Source organism: Vulpes vulpes, chromosome 13, assembly GCF_048418805.1.
Source record: "Vulpes vulpes isolate BD-2025 chromosome 13, VulVul3, whole genome shotgun sequence".
Taxonomy (NCBI): Eukaryota; Metazoa; Chordata; class Mammalia; order Carnivora; family Canidae; genus Vulpes; species Vulpes vulpes.
The window spans coordinates 43,102,218-43,125,360 of record NC_132792.1 but is presented as its reverse complement, the minus strand read 5'-3'; the positions used below and the strand labels follow the sequence as shown (position 1 = coordinate 43,125,360).

Below are 23,143 nucleotides of genomic sequence, written 5' to 3'. Positions count from 1 at the left end.
GTGTATAAAAGGTATACACTTCTGAACAAGCAGGGTAGGAGATGTGCAGTACAAAATATATAAAGGGGTGCCTGGGTGGTGCACGTGGTGCAACCAAGTGTCTGACTCTTGGTTTCGGCTTAGGTCTCATCTCAGGGTTGTGAGATCAAGCACCATATCAGGCTCTGTGCTCAATGCAGAGTCTGCATGGGTTTCTCTCTCCTTCTCCCACTGCCCCGCCCACTGTACTCTCCCTCTCAAATAAATAAATAAATCTTTTTTTGAAAAACCAAATATATATAGAAGGAACTCCTTTATAGCTTAATGTTTATGAAGTTTAATATTTGTGAAAGTTTAATATTTGTGAAGATCCTGCTATACACTGAACACTGACATAGATTCTAGCAAAATTCTGAAGTGAACTATTCTTGCAACATTCAATCTCAGGCTTGTGAATTTTCAGCCAGTTATCTGGTCATTACACTCTGTAACATTGTTCCTCCAATGGACTGATAGCAATGATGAACATTTATCAGAAACTAGAAGCTAGACACCTTACCATGTGCTTTACAGGCTATATTTCATTCAATCCTCACAAGTTTATGAGCTTGGCACTATTATCTATAGTTAGGAAAACGGGGACTGAGGTCCAGTACTTCCCCAGGCTCACACTGCTGTTGAGTGGCATAAACACTGATAAGAACTTATGTGAAACTGTCTTCAAACCCAGATTCTTAATCACCACCCTATGTTATTAGATGTTATGAATGGGACCCAAGTCTTCATCTTTTACCTATTAACCCTTAAATTTGGGCTGACTCTGTTTATGTTTCCACATTTGAATCCAGGTATTTTTTTTTTTTAACCAAAATTCTACTTGTTTGAGGATTACTTCCAAGCAGAATGGGATTATTCTTTGGGAAAAGACATTTAAGGGGCCATATGTTCTTGTTAGAGTCTCCTGGTATGAAATAGCAGTAGAAGGAGCCAGAGGAAAGAAGCCTACATGAGATCAATCTTTGGGATCCCTGGGTGGCTCAGCGTTTTGGCGCCTGCCTTCGGCCCAGGGCGTGATCCTGGAGACCTGGGATCGGGTCCCGCATCAGGCTCCTTGCATGGAGCCTGCTTCTCCCTCTGCCTGTGTCTCTGCCTCTCTCTCTCTCTCTCTCTCTCTCTCTCTCTCTGTGTGTGTGTGTGTTTCATGAATAAATAAATAAAATCTTAAAAAAAAAAAAAGAGATCAATCTTTGATAACCTCAGGATGAGCCCTCTACAATGGAGTTCGTCAATGTAAAGGTCTTTAATAATAGAACTCCTCTCTAAAATATTTTCTGATTTCGAACTACAGAATAGGTCAAAACAGGGCTTAGAAATTAGTTTATTGGTAATTTAATAACATTTTATTCCAAAACTGTAGCCTTGTTTTCTCTTTCACTAGCCTGAAAAAATTTATATTTCCTTTAATCCTTGGGGCTCGGCAGTGTGAAAAATATGTTAGTCTCTTGTGCTGCTATCTAAAATTTCCAACTATCTATCTGGAATTAACCTCAGTCTATTTTTTCAATAGTCTGAGTTTTGGATTAATGACCATTTTTTTTCTCCTTATGATCAAGGGGTAGCACATAACAGCCAATCTTCATATTGACTCAAAAAAATAAATATTCCAAAACCGTAAACCTGCCCGCCACCCCTCTCAGTGTCCAAGCATCAGCGATTGTGTCCAGTGCTGTTGGATACCTCTTAATATTATCTGAAGAGTCACTAATGAGGTTAGCAAAGTCTAACCTCTGAATTAAGGACCAGTTTTTTTTTAAGGCTTAAAATTGATCTAGTGTTCTCCCAGTTTAAAAGAAAAGTAATTTAAAATGAAAGTCTAAAAAAATAAAATAAAATAAATAAAAATGAAAGTCTAAGAATGTTTACAAAAGTAGGATGTAGATAAAGCATGTAAGCCAGTTATTATTTTTTAAAAGCCAACAGTTTGGGGAAGAGGAGAAAGAAAGATAACCTTATCTTTGTAAAAGTGAATTTTCCCCTGGTCTCAGAGCCAGCACAGCTGTCTCCCTTGGGAACAGGGAAGGCTGCAGGGGCTTGGATCAAGCGGCTGTCAGAAGCAGTGCCCCCTGCTAAATGTGATTGAATCTGATCTCGTAAACAAGAAGGCACTGAGACTGGATGTCACAGACTTGATTAATTTTCAAGTGGGGCAAATACAAACAGGGAAGACTGATGCTATGATTTTGCTAATTAACTCCGATGATTCATAGTGGTTTAGCAGCCGGGATCTCTCCTCTTCCATTACGCGATGGGCAGGAGCTTGCTTCTTGAGAAATGATCGGACAGTGAAGATGCTCAGACAGTCCCCCAAGAAACCCCATTTTCAAGGAACTCTGCTTCTAATGCTGGGCTCTTTATTTGAATGAATCCTCACCCTGTTCCAGCTCCGCGCAAAAGAAATAGGCAGATTGAAATGGTCACACTCCGGCTTTCCAGAGACACAAGTGGAAATATTAATGCAAGTTAACAACTTGCGCTTAAAGATGAATTGAACTGACAGTTATCAGTGACATGCATGAACGTTATTGGGAACTGGGGAAAGTATTATTAGGCTTCATTTGCCCATATCCATTCTAATGGACGTAAAGGACTAAACTGTTTTTGGAAAAAGTGGCAGGATCTGGATATCAGGTACCATCTGTAGGGTTTTTGACTGTTTCACTAGACCAGCGGATGTTCTTTCCGCCAGTCTCTCAGATTCTGGATTTTGCTTACAGGAGCATATGTTTTAAGCCAACATATCAGTCTTTGGGGAGTTCAGCATGCAAAGATCCCTTTTTGTACCTGCAGAACCAACACATTTGTTGAGAATAGAAAGGGCCAGGCTCTGACATTTTCCAGCTTGTTATCTATTTAATCTTCCATCTGCTTCTTTTGCCACTGCCTTCCAAAGGAACATCTGCTGCACATCTGAGAGAAGGAAAGGAAGATTGGCATCATGCCACCTGGGTCTGCCATCCTAAACCTTGGGATTCGGATTAAGGGAAGGGAAGAAGACTAACAAATGGTCCAGAAAATGAAATGAGGACAAACAGTCTGTTAAGAACAAAGCTTTATTTCCATTTATTGCAGAGCCCACACGACCAGGCAAGCTGGACAACAGTGGCTGCCATCAAGGGCTAGAGGCAGGGGGAGGCAGCTGGCGCCTGGGGGAAGGCAGGAGCAGTTTCCAGGGCTCAGCCATGCCCTCTGGTACCCAGATCTGCAGGTAGTCTCCTGCTGCTCACATACCCTTTAAGCATTTATGGGGCTGATGCTCCATTTATGGGGCCCAGCTTTGTTCTGAGCATCCTAGAGGCAGAGACGATGATAAGATATATTTCCTACCTTTAAAGAGCTGGCCTAGGATGAGGGAGATGGGCAAGTAGATGGCAGATTACAATATGCAATAATAGATTCTACACACTGGCTAGGAGCACAGAGAAGGGAAAAGAAATGCCCTAATCTCATGAAGCAAAATGTTGGTTCAAGGAAAGGAGAGGCTCTACAGAGATGGTGCTATGAACGGAGTCTGGAAGGATAAACAATAGAAAACAAGCTCTTTTTTTCTCCTTATGATCAAGGGGTAGCACATAACAGCCAATCTTCATATTGACTCAAAAAATTAAATACTCCAAAACTGTAAACCTGCCCGCCACCCCTCTCAGTGTCCAAGCATCAGCGATTGTGTCCAGTGCTGTTGGATACCTCTTAATATTATCTGAAGAGTCACTAATGAGGTTAGCAAAGTCTCATCAGAGTGGGGGAGAGAAGTCTCAGTATAAGAACCACTCCTTAATTTGCTGCTATGGAGTATCCAGTTGTCGGATTTTAACTGCCTTTAAATATTGAACTTTGGCATCACCAAAATCTTCAAATGTAAGACCACACTAGCCAGCCCAGTACATTTTCAGACTTAGGAGTTTCTCTGCAATCAGGTATTGAGTGAGCATCTGGTGTGGGCACCATGAGGCACACAGAAATAGAAGGCATGACCTTTGAGTCTAAAAAACTAAAATCTAATTGCAAAAAGAAGCAGTTAGTTCTATAGTTCTGACATGACAAATAATTAACATTTAACTGAGAAAACAGCGAGGCCAATGTGATAATGCACTGCTCCGTGAATGTATGCTCTCTTCGCTTTCCAAGCTGTCTACAAACAGGTATAAAATTTTATCATTTGCTTTAGTGTCCGTGTATACTGAGATGCAAATGTAATTGGCATAATCTCTGACTACACCAATCTGTTGTCTTCGCGTTTTAATAAATTTTGTTTTATTTATTTTATTTTTTCACATTTTTAAAATTTAAATCCGTTTGCCAACGTATACTCTAACACCCAGTGCCCGTCCCATCAAGTGCCCTCCTTACTGCCCGTCACCCAGTTACTCCATCTCCCCACTCTCCTCCCCTTCTGCAACCCTTTGTTTATTTTCCAGAGTTAGGGGTCTCTCATGATTTGTCTCCCTCTAATTTTTCCCACTTAGTTCCCCTCCTTTCCCTTATAATCCCTTTTACTGAATCGCCTGGGTGGCTCAGCAGTTGAGCGGCTGTCTACCTTTGGCTTAGAGCATGATCTGGGAGTCCCATGATCGAGTCCTACATTGGGCTCCCCTCATGGAGCCTGCTTCTCCCTCTGCCTGTCTCTCTGCCTCTCTCTGTGTCTCTCATGAATAAATAAATTAAATCTTTTTTTAAAAAAATCCCTTTCACTATTCCTTATATTCCACCTATGAGTGAAACCATATGATGATCATCCTCCGTATTTATTTTATTTTTTAAATAAGTTCTATTTAAAAAGTATGCTTTCACAAAATGCAAATGACTGCAGAAACATCAAGCACACCTTTTTTTAGACCACATTTTCTTTTCAAGAGAAAACTTTTCTCAATTTAAAAACACAATTGAATAACTTTCTGAAGTTTTTATTGCTATTGACTAACAGTTTGGTTTGGTAAAATTAAATATTTGGTGTATTTGTACCTTGAATTAACTCACAGAAATCCTTAGGTTACTACAAGCATGTAATGTTTTGGTCTATGGTTAGTTTCTTAGGTGGAGTTTAAAAGCACTAAAATGTTTAAGTTTTAAATCATATCATTAGATATGAGAATTCCCTGTGTTCACCTACGAAAACGGGCTTAAAGAGAAACTGATGATTGAAACATTTTATGATTTCAAAATAGGAATGAAAGGAGGATTTCTGTGGCATTAGGTGATTGCGCCGTCAGAAGAACAACTCCAAAGTAACCTTTGCCAGGAGGCCATAATTCATTATGTCCTAATTTAGGGTGAAGAAGAGCACAGAGCATTTTTTGAGTTGGAAGGTATGCCCGAGTTATAGTCCGATTTGTAAATGAGAGAGCAGAGACCCAGAAAGATTGACTAATCATGTCTTTGTTTTTTGGGTTTACAACCATGACCTGAGACTCCCCAGCGCATCATGACTCCCAGCATTATCTTGTCACTGTTACCCCTTTCAGTTTCATATTTTCACCTCTATAAACATCACTTAGGGACAGAGCTAGATCCATCTATTTCTCAGCTGAACTTGTATTTATCCTTCCCACCTGATACTCTAAAAAATCAAGTTTAGCTGGCTGGGCTCATGACCTGAAAGAGTGGTTCTGGTCCCTGCCAACCTGATTTTTGCTTCTTTCTTGGTTCTCCTTGAGACTGTAGAAGACAAAAACAGCAGGTGGCACCATGCACAGCCCACCTGTCTCCTGAGATTAAAGTTGGTGAGTATGACTAGTGTGTATGCGTTGATCTCCAGGTAGACGTTGGGCCGTTTGAAGGAATGGTGCTTTTGTGGCTGACTTGGATGCAAATGGGCCTCAGGTGGGTTCCTGAGGGAGGGACATGAGCAGATTTAGTAAACTGTTTAAACATTCCATGCCTAACTTTTCTGAATCTTGGGATAACTACACATAATATCCTTTGGCTTCAGTATAATACAGATTGGGCATAACAAATACATCAAGAGGGAACTAAGCCAATTGCTGAAACGTGACTGCATTTAGTTGACAAGAGAGAAGATACATGATGTCATGGTCATTACTGAAGCACAGAACAAACTCTGAGTTAGTCACCTTCTAACCTTCCCCCCCCCCCCAGATAATATTCTTTTCCTTCTCTATAGATGTCTGTTCCATAACTAGCGGGTTTTGTCCTAATACTGAGGCAGGTATAATGGGAGAGGAGCTAGAGATTCCCGTTATCTCTGCAGCTCTTATATTCAACTTCTGGTGAGTGGGTAGAGCTCTGCCCCAGCCTCCAAGGTCAACATGTCCTCTCTCTTCCTGATTTCTCCTCAAAGACTAATCTGAGATCGATGGGTACATGGGGAAAGCCATTCCTGAATATCTTTCCTTACCATACTTCTAATTGCCTTTGCTTTGTCATCCCTAGGACTACCAAGAGGCCTCCAATTTGGAACAATTTGTAACTCGATTTTTATTGAAGGAGACCTTGAATCAGCTGCAGTCTCTCCAGAATTCTCTGGAATGTGCCATGGAAACTACTGAGGAACAAACCCGTCAAGAACGGCAAGTTAAATATTTCCATTTGGTGGTTCTTTAGGGACTATGAAAGACCAGTTGAAGGGCATCATTCTCAAGCTAGTGAAAACTAAAAAATGGGAATTAATAAATTTAAATAGAATAGCAGGAACCCCCATTGGGTGCTCGCCTTATATTTGCCTCTAAAAGAGACTCTTCTACTTTTACTGTTCATCATTTATTCAAATTTAAATTGCTAATTTAGTAGACGAACAAGGCTTTAAAAGACACTGTGATAATGTAAAGATACATGTTACATAGTGTGACTCTTCAGGAGGCTAATGTCTATTATGTAAATAAGACATGAAGACTAAAACCATAAGGCAAGATGCAAAATGATACATATCATACAGAAGGGGAAATTGGTTGCCAGGGATTTAGGAAGAGTAAAAGATTAAATATGAATAGAGGGATGAAAGACAATTCCATGGTATTTCCTGAGGATATTTGGGCTTATCTTGCAAATAGGTAATATATGAAAGTGTAGAAGTGATAGAAAAGAGACTTAAAAGTTAAGTGAACCTGGATGTACCTAGGAACTAGGAATCGAATCAGCCTATTTATTTAAGGAAATAGAGAAAAGGGAATGATAAGAAAAGATTTCAAAATTCAAGACTGCCAATTAATATCACTGAGAAGGTAAGTAATGATACTATAATAGTTATATAAATAAAGATGCTAATGCTAAAGAGAAACCTGAATTAGAACTGTGTAAAGCAGACGTCCCAATTATTCTAACCAACAGTTGGTCCTTGAGTTTCCATTGTTTATACCTTGCAAGCTAGAGAAGGGCTTGGCAAAACTCTGGCTTATGCAACATATTTTTGCATGTGTTACTTCAAACCTATACACATGACCATCTAACTTTTGCATTTGAAATTAGGGAGAACCACACAGTAACTTTCTTGAACAGGCTGATAATAGCCTACTCAGTAGGGCCAATTTTTCTAAACAAATTAATGGATACATAATTATTAGGACATCTCAGAGAAACAGTGGAATTTTCAACCATGTGTTTACAATGTCAAGAAGAGTGAACACCACCAAATTCTAACAAAAAAGCCTCTAATCTCAAGTGTAATGAGCTTGTGCAGCTGATGAACATGGGTCTGCACTCAGCAGTTGATCTGTGCAGCATTTTTCACATTATAAACTTCTTTCCATGGCCTTGATTGATTCTCTATCAAATGGCAGATGTAACAAATAGCTTTAGAAGAGCAACAACCCAGTTCCTCAAGTTTGAGCAGAGGATAAGTATCTTGAAACACAATGAAATTGATTTCGTGTTCCAAATAGGAAAATGAGGTTGGTTTCTTTGTTTTATTTAGGTTTTCTTGATGTAAAGTGGATTTGCCCTTTTTAGAATCAATTATTTGCCACATGAGAGGAAGCCTGCAAAAAGCCTCTGCTTCCCTTCTTCAACTGCACTTTGGGTATTTTCTACAGTCCTCCCTTGCAAACTTGAGTTCTGCACGCACCACCATGTAGTGAATATACGATGAAGAGCTGTTCTTTGTTTCAGGCCACAGGCTAGCCTTGACCTCCTATGAAAGCTACCAACAGCTGCACAGCAGCTGTGTTTAATGAGAAGGAGTGTGATAATGCAGAACTTAAGGAAAGTAGAAGACATTAGAGGACTAATGAATATTTTATTTATAGGTTTCTATCTCAAACAGAGCTTGAAGAATGAGAGCTATTATGGATCTGACATAAATTTGGATTTGACTAAGGTACCCAGGGATGCCCAAATCCCACCCCGAATCCGTGATACTCCTCCCAGGGAGGTTTTCATTAAAAAAAATAAAAGGCAAAAAAAAAATTAATCTCCACCCTAGGTTTGTGCCCATATATCCAACTTGAAGTCTCTGGTGACCCTGACTGAAGAGTAGAAATTAAGTTCATGCTTAAAAGTACAGTGTCTCCTCTCCCTAACTCCATTTTGCAATCAGCTGGCTGCCAGAAACCAAAGTAAAGAGAGCCCCAAGGGGGCCCTCACCAGTGGAGAAAAAAAACAAGACAGAAAAGATGGCTGTCCTTTTCATGGTATTTGACAAGAGACTGGTAAATAAGCCTCAGAGAAGATAAGATTTGAATGAGATCTTTACAGTAGATTTAATGGTAGAGGATATTCTCTCTGAAGAGACGAGTCTCCTCACGCATCCCATCGTACCCATCTTCTTTCTTCTAGCTGGCTCTTCTCATTTGTTTGGTCACTGCTTCGACAGCACTTGCTCTGGGAAAAGTTCCTTGCTCTCAAAGTAGAACTTTATACCTCCTACTCCACCCCTGTGTACTTGCTCGGTACCCTCTACTTAGACATACCTACAAACTCAGTCCTTTATTTCTCTCTCCCACTCTCCCTTTATTTTTCTCTCCCCACGGGGACTTTGCCTTATTTCCCTGTACCTGGCACAACTACATGTTAAATACATGAAACCAAATGAAAGAGAATCCCAGGTAAAGGGAACTATATAGAACAGCAGTGAATGAGGACCTGGGACAGTGAGAACAACCTGGACTCCTACCTGGAGTCTAAGGTTAGGAAAGGTCTTAAAAGCTAGACAGGTGCATTTAGATTTCATATGATCAGAGATTATCCTGATGGTTGTGAATAAAGAAGTATAATGAAAACAAGTTTTAAGGAAAATTAGTGTCATAACAGTATATAGTAGAGATTTGGAAAGACTTAGAACTAGGTCAAAGAGGAGAGGTCAAATCAATGTATCCAAAAACTTATCCTTTTTTAATATATATAACATAAAGGAAGATTCCATGATGCCCTGCATAGTCAACAGTTGCAACCTGCAGATAGCATTAAAAATCCCAGTGCTATAATAATTTGTTTCCCCTTCAGCATCAGCATTACCTTGGGGCTTAATATTTGTGAGACCTAGGGATACAGAACTTCATTGGAATGGAGCAAATTTTGAGAAGTCATCTATTCTAGCTCTCAACCCCAGGGAGGGATCACACAGTATCACTCATCCTGCAGTAATGAGTTAGACATGCAATGTTGGGCAGAATGTCTGTGTCTATTCATGTGAAAATGGCAATTTCAGAGAGAAGGGATGCATACAGCTGGAATGCCACAGAGGTGAGATTTTCAGATGTCGTTCTACAACGCTCTTTGTATCTGTCCTGGCATACTGGCTAAATGGAAGCCACTTTAATTCCATGTCTTTTGAGAGTACCTAATAGCCAATGACAAGAATAATCATTACGTTACACTGAAGTTTCCCTCTAGAGACCCCTGTCCTCTTACATAAGCCTCTCTTCCTCACAAACCAGATTTCTGGGAGCACAGTTTAATTATATGTGAATTTCTTTTTATAATAGAATCTGAATATTTATTCTATTTTCTGAATTTCTTCTTTATCCAGAGAAATGACTGATTCCTTCTAGGCTTGGAAATTATTTTTCTCCTTTTGATGGTTGTCTATTGTAGAACTAAGGGAAGGCTTTAGTTGTGCTTACAGGTGATTATAAAACTTCAGACAGTTTACATTCCCTTAGCTTCAACATAGAGAAGAGCTGCTATAGTCACCTATTCTTATGACCCCTGAAGCTGCTAGAAACTTGATCTTTTTTAATGCCATAGGGAAATCCATAGGGTAGTCTAGTTAAAGATTGGAGGGTAAACATATGATTTGTTTCCCTTCCTCCCTAAACCTTTCGAAAAAAGGCATTAACAGAGCCTGGACATTAACAGAGCAAGGAGTTATAAAGGTGCAAAAATAAGGATAGAAGAACCAAAGGGGTAGAAACTTGGAGTATGGAAATAAAATTAATCTAGTGGTGACTGATGTTGAAGCCCTGAGAAAAACAAAACATAGACAATGTATGAAGCCAAGATGTAATGTAATTGGTATCAAGAAACCTCAGAGAGGCTCAAGAACTGGCTTTACCATGTGCAGCTGATAGTGGTGGTGAGGTGGTGAAGGTTAGGCTAACATATTGCTGAAAGCTCCATCTAGTGCTATATAAGTGCCCCTCCCCTTGAAGGGAGGAAGACTAGCGATGTGCTTTCTGGAGAAGGTGAATAGATATACAGCTAGCACAGCAGTGGTCATGACATGATACTAAAAACAGAGGCATTAAGTGAAAGTCTCCATGCTGAACAGTGAGATTTGAAAGCCACTCAGCATGCTGTGCTCCCAAAGCACTGACAGCTGGGCTTATACACAATAGTTTTGGGATGCTTCTCTGGCATTTCTGTGGAATCTCATCAGTCCAAGAGAAAAACTTAAAAGTACCAAAGATGGTGTCCCCTAATGAATAGGCCCAGTCAGGCCACCTGACAGGGGAGGGTACAAGTTGGCAATCCCCACTCCCCTCATCCCTGTTTCCTTCCTCTGAAATAGGCAGGGACAACCAAGAGAATAAATCAAACACAAGAAAAGAAACTTAGAAGAAACAGATATAATCCAGAGAGCAGAAGAAAGCTTCCAAAAATACCCCATGCCCTCAGAAAAGCAGAGAAAAATATTGCATTTATGAATTAAGGACAGGATGCTATTTAAAAAAATAATATTCAAAGCACACAAAGACCTCTTGGAAATTATGATTGCAGAAATAACCTGTGAGCAAGATTTGTAGATAAAAGTGTGATGGCATTTCCACAAAGAGGTGAAAAATAGGAAAAGAAAAAAAATAAAATTATAGAGTAGTCCAAAAGGCCCAATATTTGAAAAGTAGTAATTTCAAAAAGAGAAAGAGAAAAGAGAGAGATTGTCTAAGAAATAATTCTCAGAATAAGGACATGAGTTTCCAGGTTGATAGAACAAACCAAGAGCCCATTAAAATGAATCCTAAAATCTGGCTTCAAGGCATGCCATTATGGGATTTCAGAATATGAGAGACAAAGAGAGGTGTCTAAAATCTTCCAGACAGAAAAACCAGGTCAAATACAAAGGATGAAGAAAACATTAGATTTTTTTCAATAATGACACTGGAAGCTAGAATGCAATCAAGAAGCTTTTTTCAAAATTTGAAGAGAAAATGATTTGCAACCTAAATTTCTCTACTCTGACTTCTGGGGAAGATGGCAGAGTAGAAGGATCCTAGACTCACATTGTCCTATGGAAATACCTAAATACACCCACATCATTGTAAATAATACAGAAAATGACCAGAAGGCTAGCAAAACAAACTCTCCATAGCTAAGTGAAGAGAAGAGGCCACATTGAAAATGGTAGGAAGGGTGGAGGTTCAGTCAGAAGCCAAATAGACCCCAAATAGTCTCTGGGAGGGAGGGAGGGACACTGCAAACATGGAGAAGAGAAAAGAGCAGACCCCACATCAGGCACCCCAGATAGAAGGGACCGACATATGGAAGATGAAGTCCTATAATTTGGATTTGAAAACAAGAGGGGCTTAACTTTGTGAGTTCTCAAAGTCAGTGGGGCTTAAGACCGAGAACTTTAAAGAGAGCTAGAGGGTGATAGGAAACTGAGTCCTTGTCCTTAAAGAAACAGCACAACCGACATCCCTGCTGAGATACAGCATAGAAGCAGCAGTTTGAAAAATGCAAGGACTGTGCAGAAAGGAGACTTATTTATTAATCTCAGAACATGTGCTGGAGGATCAGAGATCTTTGGGAGACTTCTCCAAGAACAAAGGAGCTAGCAGGCATAATTTCCCTCCCATGCACCTCAGTGTAGACACATGAGCACCTTCATGAACAGCACAACAGCACCCTTCATCTAGTTTGCTAAGACCATGCCCTGCACCCATGTTTTTCTGCATACCTGACCCCTCCCACCTAGCTTGGCAGGAGCCCAAAGCAGCACAACAAATGTGCCATTGGGTAAATAGCCACTACAGTGTCCAGTATGAATCCAAAGAGATTCCTGCCCTAGGGAGGGGGGAAGGTAACCACAAATATCAGCTCTACTGTGGTTCTAACAGTGGGCTGGAGGAAGACATTTAGTCTGACTGCAGGCCCTGCCCACCAATGAAAGCCACTCAGTGGACAACACAGGGAAAGCGCCCTGTAGATCACTGTGACCACAGTTCAGGCAAATGTCTGCTGTGACCAAACTCAACCCCAAAGCAGCACCAGACTGTCCCACTAATAAAATAAGGACCAAACCCTACTGCAACAAAGAGAGAAACTGCAGATGACAGGACTGAAGGCAAAGATGCTCAGCCAAAACATTAGGGTGCACACAACACACATAGGAGACACCCTTTGAAGGGCCAAGTTCTGGTAAACTGGGGACATTGCACTACAGTGCATTACAGGACCTCTTCTTCATAAAGCCACTACTTTCAAGAGCAGGCGACCTAGCTGACTTTCCTAACATAGAAACAGACACAGAGTTACACAAAATGAAGAGACAGAGGAATATGTTCCACATGAAAGAACAGGGCAAAAATCACAGCAAGAGAGCTAAGTGAAATGGAAATAAGTAATATGCCAGATAGAGAATTTAAAATAATGATCATAAATTACTCACTTGTGAAAAGACCAGGACCTTCATCTCAGTGAGACTCCCAACAAAGGCATAGAAAATATAAAATGAACCAATCATAGGGTGCCTGGGTGGCTCATTCAGATGAATGCCTGACTTGATTTCAGCTCAGGTCATGATCTCAGCTCAGGTCATGGGATCAAGCTCTGCATGATCCCATGACCCATGGTCATGATCCCAAGGTCATGATCTTAGCTCAGGTCATGGGATCAAGCTCTGCATTGGGCTCCTTGCTCAGTGGGGAGTCTGTTGGAGATTCTCTCTTTCCCTCTGCCCCTCATCCCCTCAAATCTTAAAAAGAAAAGGAACCAATCAGAAATGAAGAACTCAATAACAGAAATTAAAAATACATTAGAGGCGGAGTACCTGGGTGGCACAATCAATTCAATGCATGACTCTTGGTTTCAGCTTAGGTCGTGATCTCAGAGTGCTGAGATGGGCCCCATGTTGGGTTCTACAGTCAGCATGGAGTCTACTTGAGCTTTTGTCTGTCTCTCCCTTTGCCCCTCCTTTGCCACCTGTGCTTGCTTATGCTCTCTCTCTCAAATAAATTTATAAACCTTTAAAAATACAGTAGGAGGAATAAACAGTAGACTAGAGGAAGTAGAAGAATGGCTCAGTTACCTGGAAAACACAATAATGGAAAGTGCTCAAGCTCAAGAAAGAAAAAATAATAATAATAAAGTAAGACTAGATTAAGGGAATCCAGTGACATTATCTAGTGTAATAACATTCACATAATAGGGATCCCAGAAGAAAAAGAAGAGAGAAAAGGAGGCAGAATTTTTATTTGAAGAAATAATAGCTGAAAACTTCCTGAATCTGGGAAGGGAAACACGTCCAGATCCAGGAGGCAGAGAGAGCTCCCAACAAAATCAACCCAAGCAGATGCTCATTAAGACACATAATAATTAAAATGGCAAAAGTAGTGATAAAATTTTAAAAGCAGCAAGATAAAAGAAAACCATTACACACAAGAGAAACACTGTAAGGCTTTGAGCTGATTTTTCAGCAGACAACGTTGCAGGCCAGAAGAAAGTGGCATGATATATTTAAGGTGCTGAAATGAAACAAAAAACCCACAACCAAGAATACTCTATCCAGCAAGGGTAGAATAAAAGAGGAGATATTCGGAATAGAAGAGGATATAGTTTCCCAGACAAACAAAAGTTTAAAAATTTCATTATCACTAAAGCAGCCATATAAGAAATGTTAAAAGAGGCTTTCTGAGTGGAACAGAAAAACCGTAAGAATTAGTAAGAGAAGTAGGAAGCACAAAAGCATTAAAGTGTATCTATAAAAATCAGTCAAAGAACTCACAAAATCAAAGGATGTAAAGTATGGCACCATATACCTAGAACATGGGGCATGGTGGAGTAAAAATTTAGGGCTTTTAGAATGGTTTCAAACTTAAGCAACCATCAACTTAATACACATTGTTTTGTACATAAGATGTTATTAGACATCTTATGACATTAGGTTGTTAGACAAACCTAATGGTAACTACAAATCAAAAACCAATAACAGAAATGCAAAAAATAGGGGCACCTGGGTGGCTCAGTTGGTTCTGACTCTTGGTCTCTGCTCAGGTCATAATCTCTGAGTTGTGAGTTCAAGCCCTGCATTGAGTTCCTCACTCAGCGGGGAGTCTGCTTGAGAGTCTCTTCTCCTCCCTCTGCCACTCCCTGACCCTTCATCCCACTCACTTGCTCCCTCTCTGCAATAAATAAATCTTTAAAAAAAAAAAGAAATGCAAAAACTAAAAAAAAGAAAAAGGTGTCCAAGTATATCATGAAAGAAAGCCATCAAACGATGAGAGAAGAGAGCAAGAGAAGAAAGGAACACAGAAATAAAAAACAACTATGAAGCAAATAAAATGGCAGTAAGTACAAAACTATTAATAATTACTTTGAATATAAATGGATGAAATGGTCCAAGCACCACATAGGGTGGTGGAATGGATTTAAAACAAAACAAAACAAACAAACAAAAAAAAAAACACATGCTGCCTATAAGAGACTCATTTCAGACCTAAAGACATGTGGAGATTGAAAGTAAAAAAATGGAAAAACAGTTATCATGCAAATGTAAGGGGAAAAAGCCAGAGTAGCAATACTTATATCAGACAAAGTAAAATTAAAAACAAAGATGATAACAAGAAACAGAGAAGGACAACATAAGCATAATAGGAATAATCCAACAAGAAGGTAAATATTGTAAATATTTATGCACCCAACATGGGAACACCAAATACATGAAGTAATCAGTAGTAAAGCAATAATAGTAGAGCACTTTAACATGCTTCTTACATCAATGGATAGACTATCAAACAAAAAATCAAAAAGGAAACAGTGCCTTTGTATGACACACTGGACCAGATTGATCTAACAGATATGTTTAGAACATTTTATCCTAAAGCAGGAGAATACATATTTTCAAGTACATATGGAACATTCTCCAGAATGGGTCACAGGTTAGGCCAGAAAGCATGTCTCAACAAAATCAAAAAGATTGAAGTCTTATCATATATCTTTTCTGACTATAAGACAAACTAGAAATCAACCACAAGAAAAATCTAGAAGGAGCACAAATACATGAAGGCTAAATAACATGCCACTAACCAATGAATGGGTCACCCATGAAATCAAAGAGGAATTTAAAAAAAAAACATAAGGACAAATGAAAATGAAAATACAATGGTCCCACATCTTTTGGATACAGCAAAAGCTATTCTGAGAGGGAAGTTTATAGCAATACAGGTCTACGTCAAGAAGCTAGAAAAATCTCAAATGAACTAAATTTATACCTAAAGGAGCTAGAAAAAGAAGAATAAAGATGCATTATTATTATTACCTATTCTCAAACTATTCCAAAAAATAGAAGAGAAAGGAAAACTTCCAAATTCATTCCAAATTCATTCTGTGATACCAGCATTATCCTGATACCAAAACCAGATAAAAACAATGCAATAAAAGAGAACTACAGGCCAATATCTCTGAAGAACATAGATGTAGAATTGCTCAACAAAATATTAACAAACTGAATCCAACAGTATATTTTAAAAAAAGATCATTCAACACAACCAAGTGGGATTTATTCCTGGGTTGCCAGGGTGGTTCAATATTTGCAAATCAGTCCACATGATACATCACATCAGTTAAGAGAAAGGCTGAAAATGATATGAACATTTCAATAGATGTAGAAAAACCTTTTGACAAATATATCCATTCATGATAAGAACCCTCAACAAAGTAGGTGCAGAGGGAACATACCTCAACATAATAAAGGCCGTATATAAAACCCCACAGCTAACATCATACTTAATGGTGAAAAACTGGGAGCTTTTCTCATAAGGTCAGGAGCAAGACAAGGATGTCCACTCTCATCACTTCTATTCAACATAGTACTGGAAGTCCTAGCCATAGCAGTCAGACAACAAAAAGAAATAAAGGTATCCAAATTGGTAAGGAAGAAGTGAAACTTAACACTATTTGCAAATGACATGATGCTCTATATAGAAAACCCTAAAGACTCCACCAAAAAATCTACTAGAACTGATAAATGAATTCAATAAAGTTATAGGATACAAAGTTGGTATAAAGGAATCTGTAAATTCTTCTTTTTTTAAGATTTTATTTATTTATTCATGAGAGACAGAGAGAGAGAGAGAGAGAGGCAGAGACATAGGCAGAGGGAGAAGCAGGCTCCATGCAGGAAGCCCGACGTGGGACTCGATCCCAGGTCCCCAGGATCAGGCCCTGGGCTGAAGGCGGCACTGCACCACTGAGCTACCCGGGCTTCCCAGAATCTGTCAAATTCTTATACACTAACAATGAAATAACAGAGAAATTAAGAAAACAGCCCCATTTACAGTTGCACCCAAAATGATAAGATACCCAGGAATAAACTTAACCAAGGAAGTCAAAGACCTGTACTCTAAAAACATTGATGAAAGAAGTTGAAGATGACACAAAGAAATAGAAAGGCGTTCCATACTCCTGGATTGAGAGAACAAATATTTTTTAAATGGCCACACAACCCAAAGCAATCTACAGATTTAATGCAATACTTAGCAAAGTACCAACAGAACTTTTTCACAGAACTACTACAAACAGTCCTAAAATTTGTATGGGACCAGAAAAGACCTTGAATAGCCAAAAATGATCTTGAAGAACAGCAAAACAGAGGAGGTACCACAGTCCAGATTTCAAGATCTACTCCAAAGCTGCTAGTAATGATACAGGCAGAAAAACAGTCCCATGTATCAGTGGAACAGAATAGAAAGCCCAGAAATATTTCATCATTATATGGTCAATCTATGACAGGAAAGAATACTCATTGGGACAAAGACTATCTCTTCAATAAATGGTGTTGGGAAAACTGGAGCACTTTCTTACACCATACACAAATATAAGCTGAAAATGGATTAAAGACCTAAATGTGGGGATCCCTGGGTGGCGCAGCGGTTTGGCGCCTGCCTTTGGCCCAGGGCGCGATCCTGAAGACCCGGGATCGAATCCCACATCAGGCTCCCGGTGCATGGAGCCTGCTTCTCCCTCCGCCTGTGTCTCTGCCTCTCTCTCTCTGTCTCTCTGTGACTATCATAAATAAATAAATTTAAAAAAATTAAAAAAAAAAAAAAAAAAGACCTAAATGTGTGGCCTGTAAAAATCCTAGAAGGGAGCACAGGCAGTAATTTCTCATTGGCTATAGCAGTATTTTTCTAGACATATCTTCTAAGGCAATGAAAACAAAAGCAAAAATAAACTATTGGGACTACATCAAAATGAAAAGCTTCTGCATAGCAAAGGGAATAACCAATGAGACAAAATGACAACCTATGAATGGGAGGAGATATTGGCAACTGATATATTCAATAAAAAGGGCTAAGATCCAAAATATATAAAGAATATAAAGATCATATACAACAACATTAAAAGAATAATCCAATTGAAAATGTGCAGAAGATAACAAATACTCCTCCAAAGAAGGCATATAGGTTTCCAACAGACATGTGAAAAAATGCTGAACCTCACTATCAGAGAAATGCAACTCAAAACTATAGTGAGTTATCACCTCACTCCTGGTGTAATAGCCAAAATCAAAAACACGGGAAACAAGTGTTGGTGAGGATGTGGAGAAAAAGGAACCCTCGTGCACTGTGGGTGGAAATGCAAACTGGTAGAGTCATTGTGGAAAACAGTATGGAAGTTCCTCAAAAAATTAAAAATAGAATTACCATATGATACAGCAATTCCGCTCCTGGGTATTTCCCCAAGGAATATGAAAACACTAATTTGAGAAGATATATGCGCCCATGTGATTTTTTGCAGTGTTACTTAAAATAGCCCAAATATGGAAGAAACCCAAGTGTCCATTGATAGATGAGTAGATAAAGAAAGTGTGGTATGTGTATGTGTATATACATATTTAGGTATGTGGGATATTACTCGGCCATAAAGAAGAGTGAAATCTTGCCATTTGCAGCAACAAGGACGGATCTGGAGGGTATTGTGCTAAGTAAAGTCAGTCAGAGGAAGCCAAGCACCATATGATTTTAGTCCTGTGGAATTTAAGAAATAAAACAACAGGATCCCTGGGTGGCTCAGTGGTTTGGTGCCTGCCTTCAGCCCTGAGCATGATCCCAGGGTCAAATCCCACATCGGGCTCCCTGCCTGGAGCCTGCTTCTCCCTCTGCCTGTGTCTCTGCCTCTCTCTACGTCTCTCATGAATAAATAAATAAATAAAATATTAAAAAAATAAAACAACAAAAAAGAAACAAACCAATTACAGACTCTTAACTCTAGAGAACAAAAGGGATGGTTGCCATAGGGGAAGTGAGTCGTGGGATGGATGAAAGAGACTAAGAGCACACTTAATGATGATGAACACTGAGTACTGTATAGACTTGTTGATCACTATATTGTACACCTGAAACTAATATAGCACTGTGCATTGATTATACTAGAGTTTAAAAAAAATTTTTTTAAGTTGTTTACCTCATACAACCACCAATAAAGTAGAATAAAAGTATTTTTTTAATATGCAGTATCTCAATAATTTTGCCTCTCATTGCACCCTTTCCTGTGAAGCAATTAGAGGTCCTTTTCGACCAAAATGAAGAGAAAATGGAAGTTCAAATTTAAAGGGGAGTGTTGAGGGATCAGCATTAGAGAGAGGCTAAAGAAAGTTTTCCTTGCTGTTAATATGTTTGGGGAGTAAATTAGCATTCGATTTGCCTGTATGTAACAGGAAAAAAAAAGTGGCTTAAACACACATAAGGACTTATTATGTCTTAACAAGGAGCTTGATGGTGGCAGCCTAAGATATGACAGCTCTCAGGTTTATCGTAGACCTCCTGTAGTTTTCACTTACTAAATATGTCCTCAAGTTTGCCTCATGGTCCAAGATGGTTGCTGGAATTCCAGCTATCAGGTGTGTATTCCAACCAGGAGAGGAGTAGAGGCTTGTTTCCAAAGGCTTGTTTCCCAGGTTGAACCCATCCTTTCAAACACTCTTCCTGTAAGTTCCTTATATATGTCATTGACCTGAGCTTTTCATACTGGGAAGTTAATAGGTACATCCTAAAACTGAAGAGTAAAGGGACAGCAATTTAAGCATATTATATACAGATACGGGGATGACAGATTAACACTTGCTGGAAACGTTCCCTTCGAGAAAGGGGCAGGATGTGGAGTTGGGTGAGTAGGAGCTCCTGTGTGTTGCAATAAGCTTCATAGAATTATCTGTCTTTTATTTATTTATTTATTTATTTTTTAATTATCTGACTTTTAAAATCATATGGATACCTGGCCTCGATTTAAAGAGCCTTGATTTAAAGAATTTCAGACTGACCGAGCCCCATAGGTGTTCTCACACTAAATCCATCAGCCCCCACTGATGAATTTTTTTCCATTGATGATTTGGTCAAGAAGAGAAAGATGCTTTTCCTAAGTCGCACATACAGTTTTTACCGAGACTCGCAAAGAGTAAAGGCAGCTCCCAGTTTCTCCTTTCAGGTTCACGTTTATCAGACCGCCCCGTCTGGGTCTTTAGAGCGAGCGGCCAAGCAGTAATTCTCCTGGCTTTTCAGTTCACTGCACCGGCAGAGCTTTGGGACTGATGGTTGAAGGGCTGTGTCTGGAGGCCAGGAGTGCGGGCCCTGAAATGCTGTGTCTGTCGTTCAAGGCAAGGGCCCACCAAGCCCGAAGTCCTGCTGATCCAGTGGCCTGGAAAGCGATCAAATCGCCGCGTCCAGAGACACAACAGCTTCTCCCCCAAGAGCCCTCAGTTCAGTGCCTGCGCTCCAGGTAAGGAAGCTCTGTCGTTTCTCTGCCTCCAGACTGATCCATTTGGGTTTGCAAGGTGCCTTATTGTTTTTCTTGGGCAAGTAAGGCAGCAGTAGTGATGGAATGCTCTTCTTATACCTGGTAAGTTTGTCTGAAGCCACAGGGGCCGAGAGCCTCCGGTAGTCAGCATGGGGTGGTGGTCCCCCCGGCCCCACAGTTTCCATCAGAATCCCACAGCTGCACCCAGTCCTGCTCGGCAGGATGAGGGGTCACCTAATACACGAGGGACCGAGGACCGAGACCCGTAGAACTCATCTGTCTCAAGAAAGGAGCCCTTTAGTTCATACCCTCATTTGCTCCAGGGCCCCTAAAGTGGCCTAAACATATGAGATCCTCATTTCCTCCCATGATAGGATTAAAAGCAGCTGGCAGTTTCAAAGCATATAATATAATATAACATTTCTTGGACTAACACCTTCATAATATTTTAGGTTATTATATTTTAATGACATCATTTCTAATAATTACAATCCATTGGAAATGTAGAAATTCATGTGGCAAAACATCGCAGTAATTTCTATAAAGCATGAGTCTGCACATATGCACATGATGCCTGTGTACATGTACAGGCGTGTATCTGCACACATCATGACATATCATTTTAAAACAAATCAACCTTTAAATATCTAATGTTCCAGAAAAGAAAAGTATTAAATATAGCCTATATTTACACAGATTGTGCTTGACAGGTTTCAAAGTGCTTTCTTGAACACTGTCTATCTTATCCTGATCCTTATAAGATAGAGGTTAGTATCTTTTTTACACCAGAAGTGAAGCAGTTTGTCCCAAGGTCATATGGTTTGTTAGTCCATATTTACTGCAAAACAACCTCAGAAGCTCAGCAATTACAGTTGCAAAGATTTGTCTTTTTTGCTCATGGGTCTGTGGTTGACGGTGACCCGGGTGATCTCAGCTGGGTGGGCCCTTTCCAGCCTGTAGCATGGGTTCGGCCCTGCTTTGCACGTAGCCTCCTGGGATCGGCGACTCCTTGGAGCAATTTCTTCTCTTGGTGGGTGTCAAAAGCACAAACAGTCAGGCCAGATCACACAACTCACTTAAAACCACCGGGTGCATCTTAGCTGCTGACTCTTCGTTGGCCAAATGAGTCACATGCCAAACCCAGTAACAGTGGGAAGGGAAATGGACTCGGCCCATTGTGGTAGGGGTACTGCAAAGTTGAGGGGCAACAGCTGTACACATACAGTTCTATAACAGGAAGAAAGTGAAAAATTGGGAGCAGTAACACAGTCCACCGTGTGTTGATTAGGAAATGACAATACCAGGCTCCTGCGTCAAAATATAGACTTTTCTTTTACACTTTAACCATTTAGAAAACAGAGTGAAACCCAAAATATCCTTCTAAGGAATTTTGAAGTGACAGTCAACTTAAGTCCTTTTGAGAACAACGCAGAATGGAAATGTGTTAACTAATTTGTAAATTAAAAAACAGATATAAATTGTGTTTATACAGTGACAATGATTTCTATTATAAAGCACCCTTATTCTGATTTTTTTTGGGGGGATAGCTACTTCTGTGTGCTCCTGCTTATTTTTGCATCATAATTTATGTGATGGGCTTTGAGAGGAGTTTTTAACCCAAGAATGCAGAGAGAGAAGTGAATTCTAATGTAAAGGGCTACTGCTTTATAATTTGGTCTTAACTTCTTACCATCAAAGCTAAAACAAGGCTTTTTAGTTTGAATTCGATCACATCCTCCCATCCAGAAATAATCAATAATATTGTTTCAGCAAATACCTATGAAATCATTTTGAGTGAGCTGCCATAAGGAGGATACACAAAGATGCCAGGATGTTTGTGCAGGGGCTCAGACCACAGATATTCCCTTTGCACCTTTTTTGAAAAGATTTTATCTATCTGTCTATCTATCTATCTATCTATCTATCTATCTATCTATCTATCTATCTATCTATCTATCTAATCTATCTCAGAGCCAGAGAGCCAGAGAGCACAATCAGGGAACAGCAGAGGGAAAGGAGAAGCAGACTCCCCACTGAGCAGGGAGCCCGACATGGGGATCGACCCCAGAACCCTGGGATCATGACCTGAGCTAAAGACAGATGCCTAACTGACTGAGCCACCCAGTCACCCCACTGAGCCACCCAGGCACTCCCCTCTTGCACCTTTGAATAATCTCCAGGTCATGAGTTCTAGCCCCATGTTGGGTGTAGAGCTTACTGGAAAATCAGTAATAAAATAAAAGGTACTTAAACATTTTTTAAACTAAAAAATAATTATAGCAGCAATAATAGGAGCAGGATTTACAATAATGCTGGATCTGGTGCTGGATATAGGTATGTGCTTATGTTCACACAGACAGACGTAGACCTCATATGTATGCACGTATATATGTGTGTGTATTTATATATGTTGCAATTTAATCCTCACAGTGACCATTAATCTGTTGTAATTTAATCCTCACAATGACCATGTGGCCAGTGATGATATTATTGCCATTTTAAAAATAAGAAAGCCGAGGCCAGAGGAGTCAAGTAATCTGACCACAATCAGCAGGTTTCAGATTCTGCACTCTTCCCTGCGGTGCCATGGCCATAGTGTCCATGCTTATTCAGCTTGGTCCCTAGGAAAGGAGCCCCCAGCTTCCTTACTGTGGTTGGGCCTGTTACTTTCCTGGCTCCTGCCACTGTCCCAGAAGCAGATTTAGAATTTCTGATTGATGCTTTCCTTTTTTCAAAAGAAAAATCAGCCATCTCATGGGGTGGTGAA

At 39.8% G+C, this 23,143-nt stretch overlaps 1 protein-coding gene across 1 annotated transcript in view; it reads left to right on the top strand.

The window, feature by feature from the left end:
- The window catches only part of NECAB1 (N-terminal EF-hand calcium binding protein 1), a 187,590-nt gene that overhangs the window by 132,023 nt on the left and 32,424 nt on the right, over window positions 1–23,143 (top strand). The window contains exons 6-7 of the mRNA XM_072734344.1: window positions 6,427–6,563; window positions 20,237–20,358. Of these exons, the coding sequence (XP_072590445.1) occupies window positions 6,427–6,563; window positions 20,237–20,358 (259 nt within the window). The remainder of the gene's footprint in view (window positions 1–6,426; window positions 6,564–20,236; window positions 20,359–23,143) is intronic.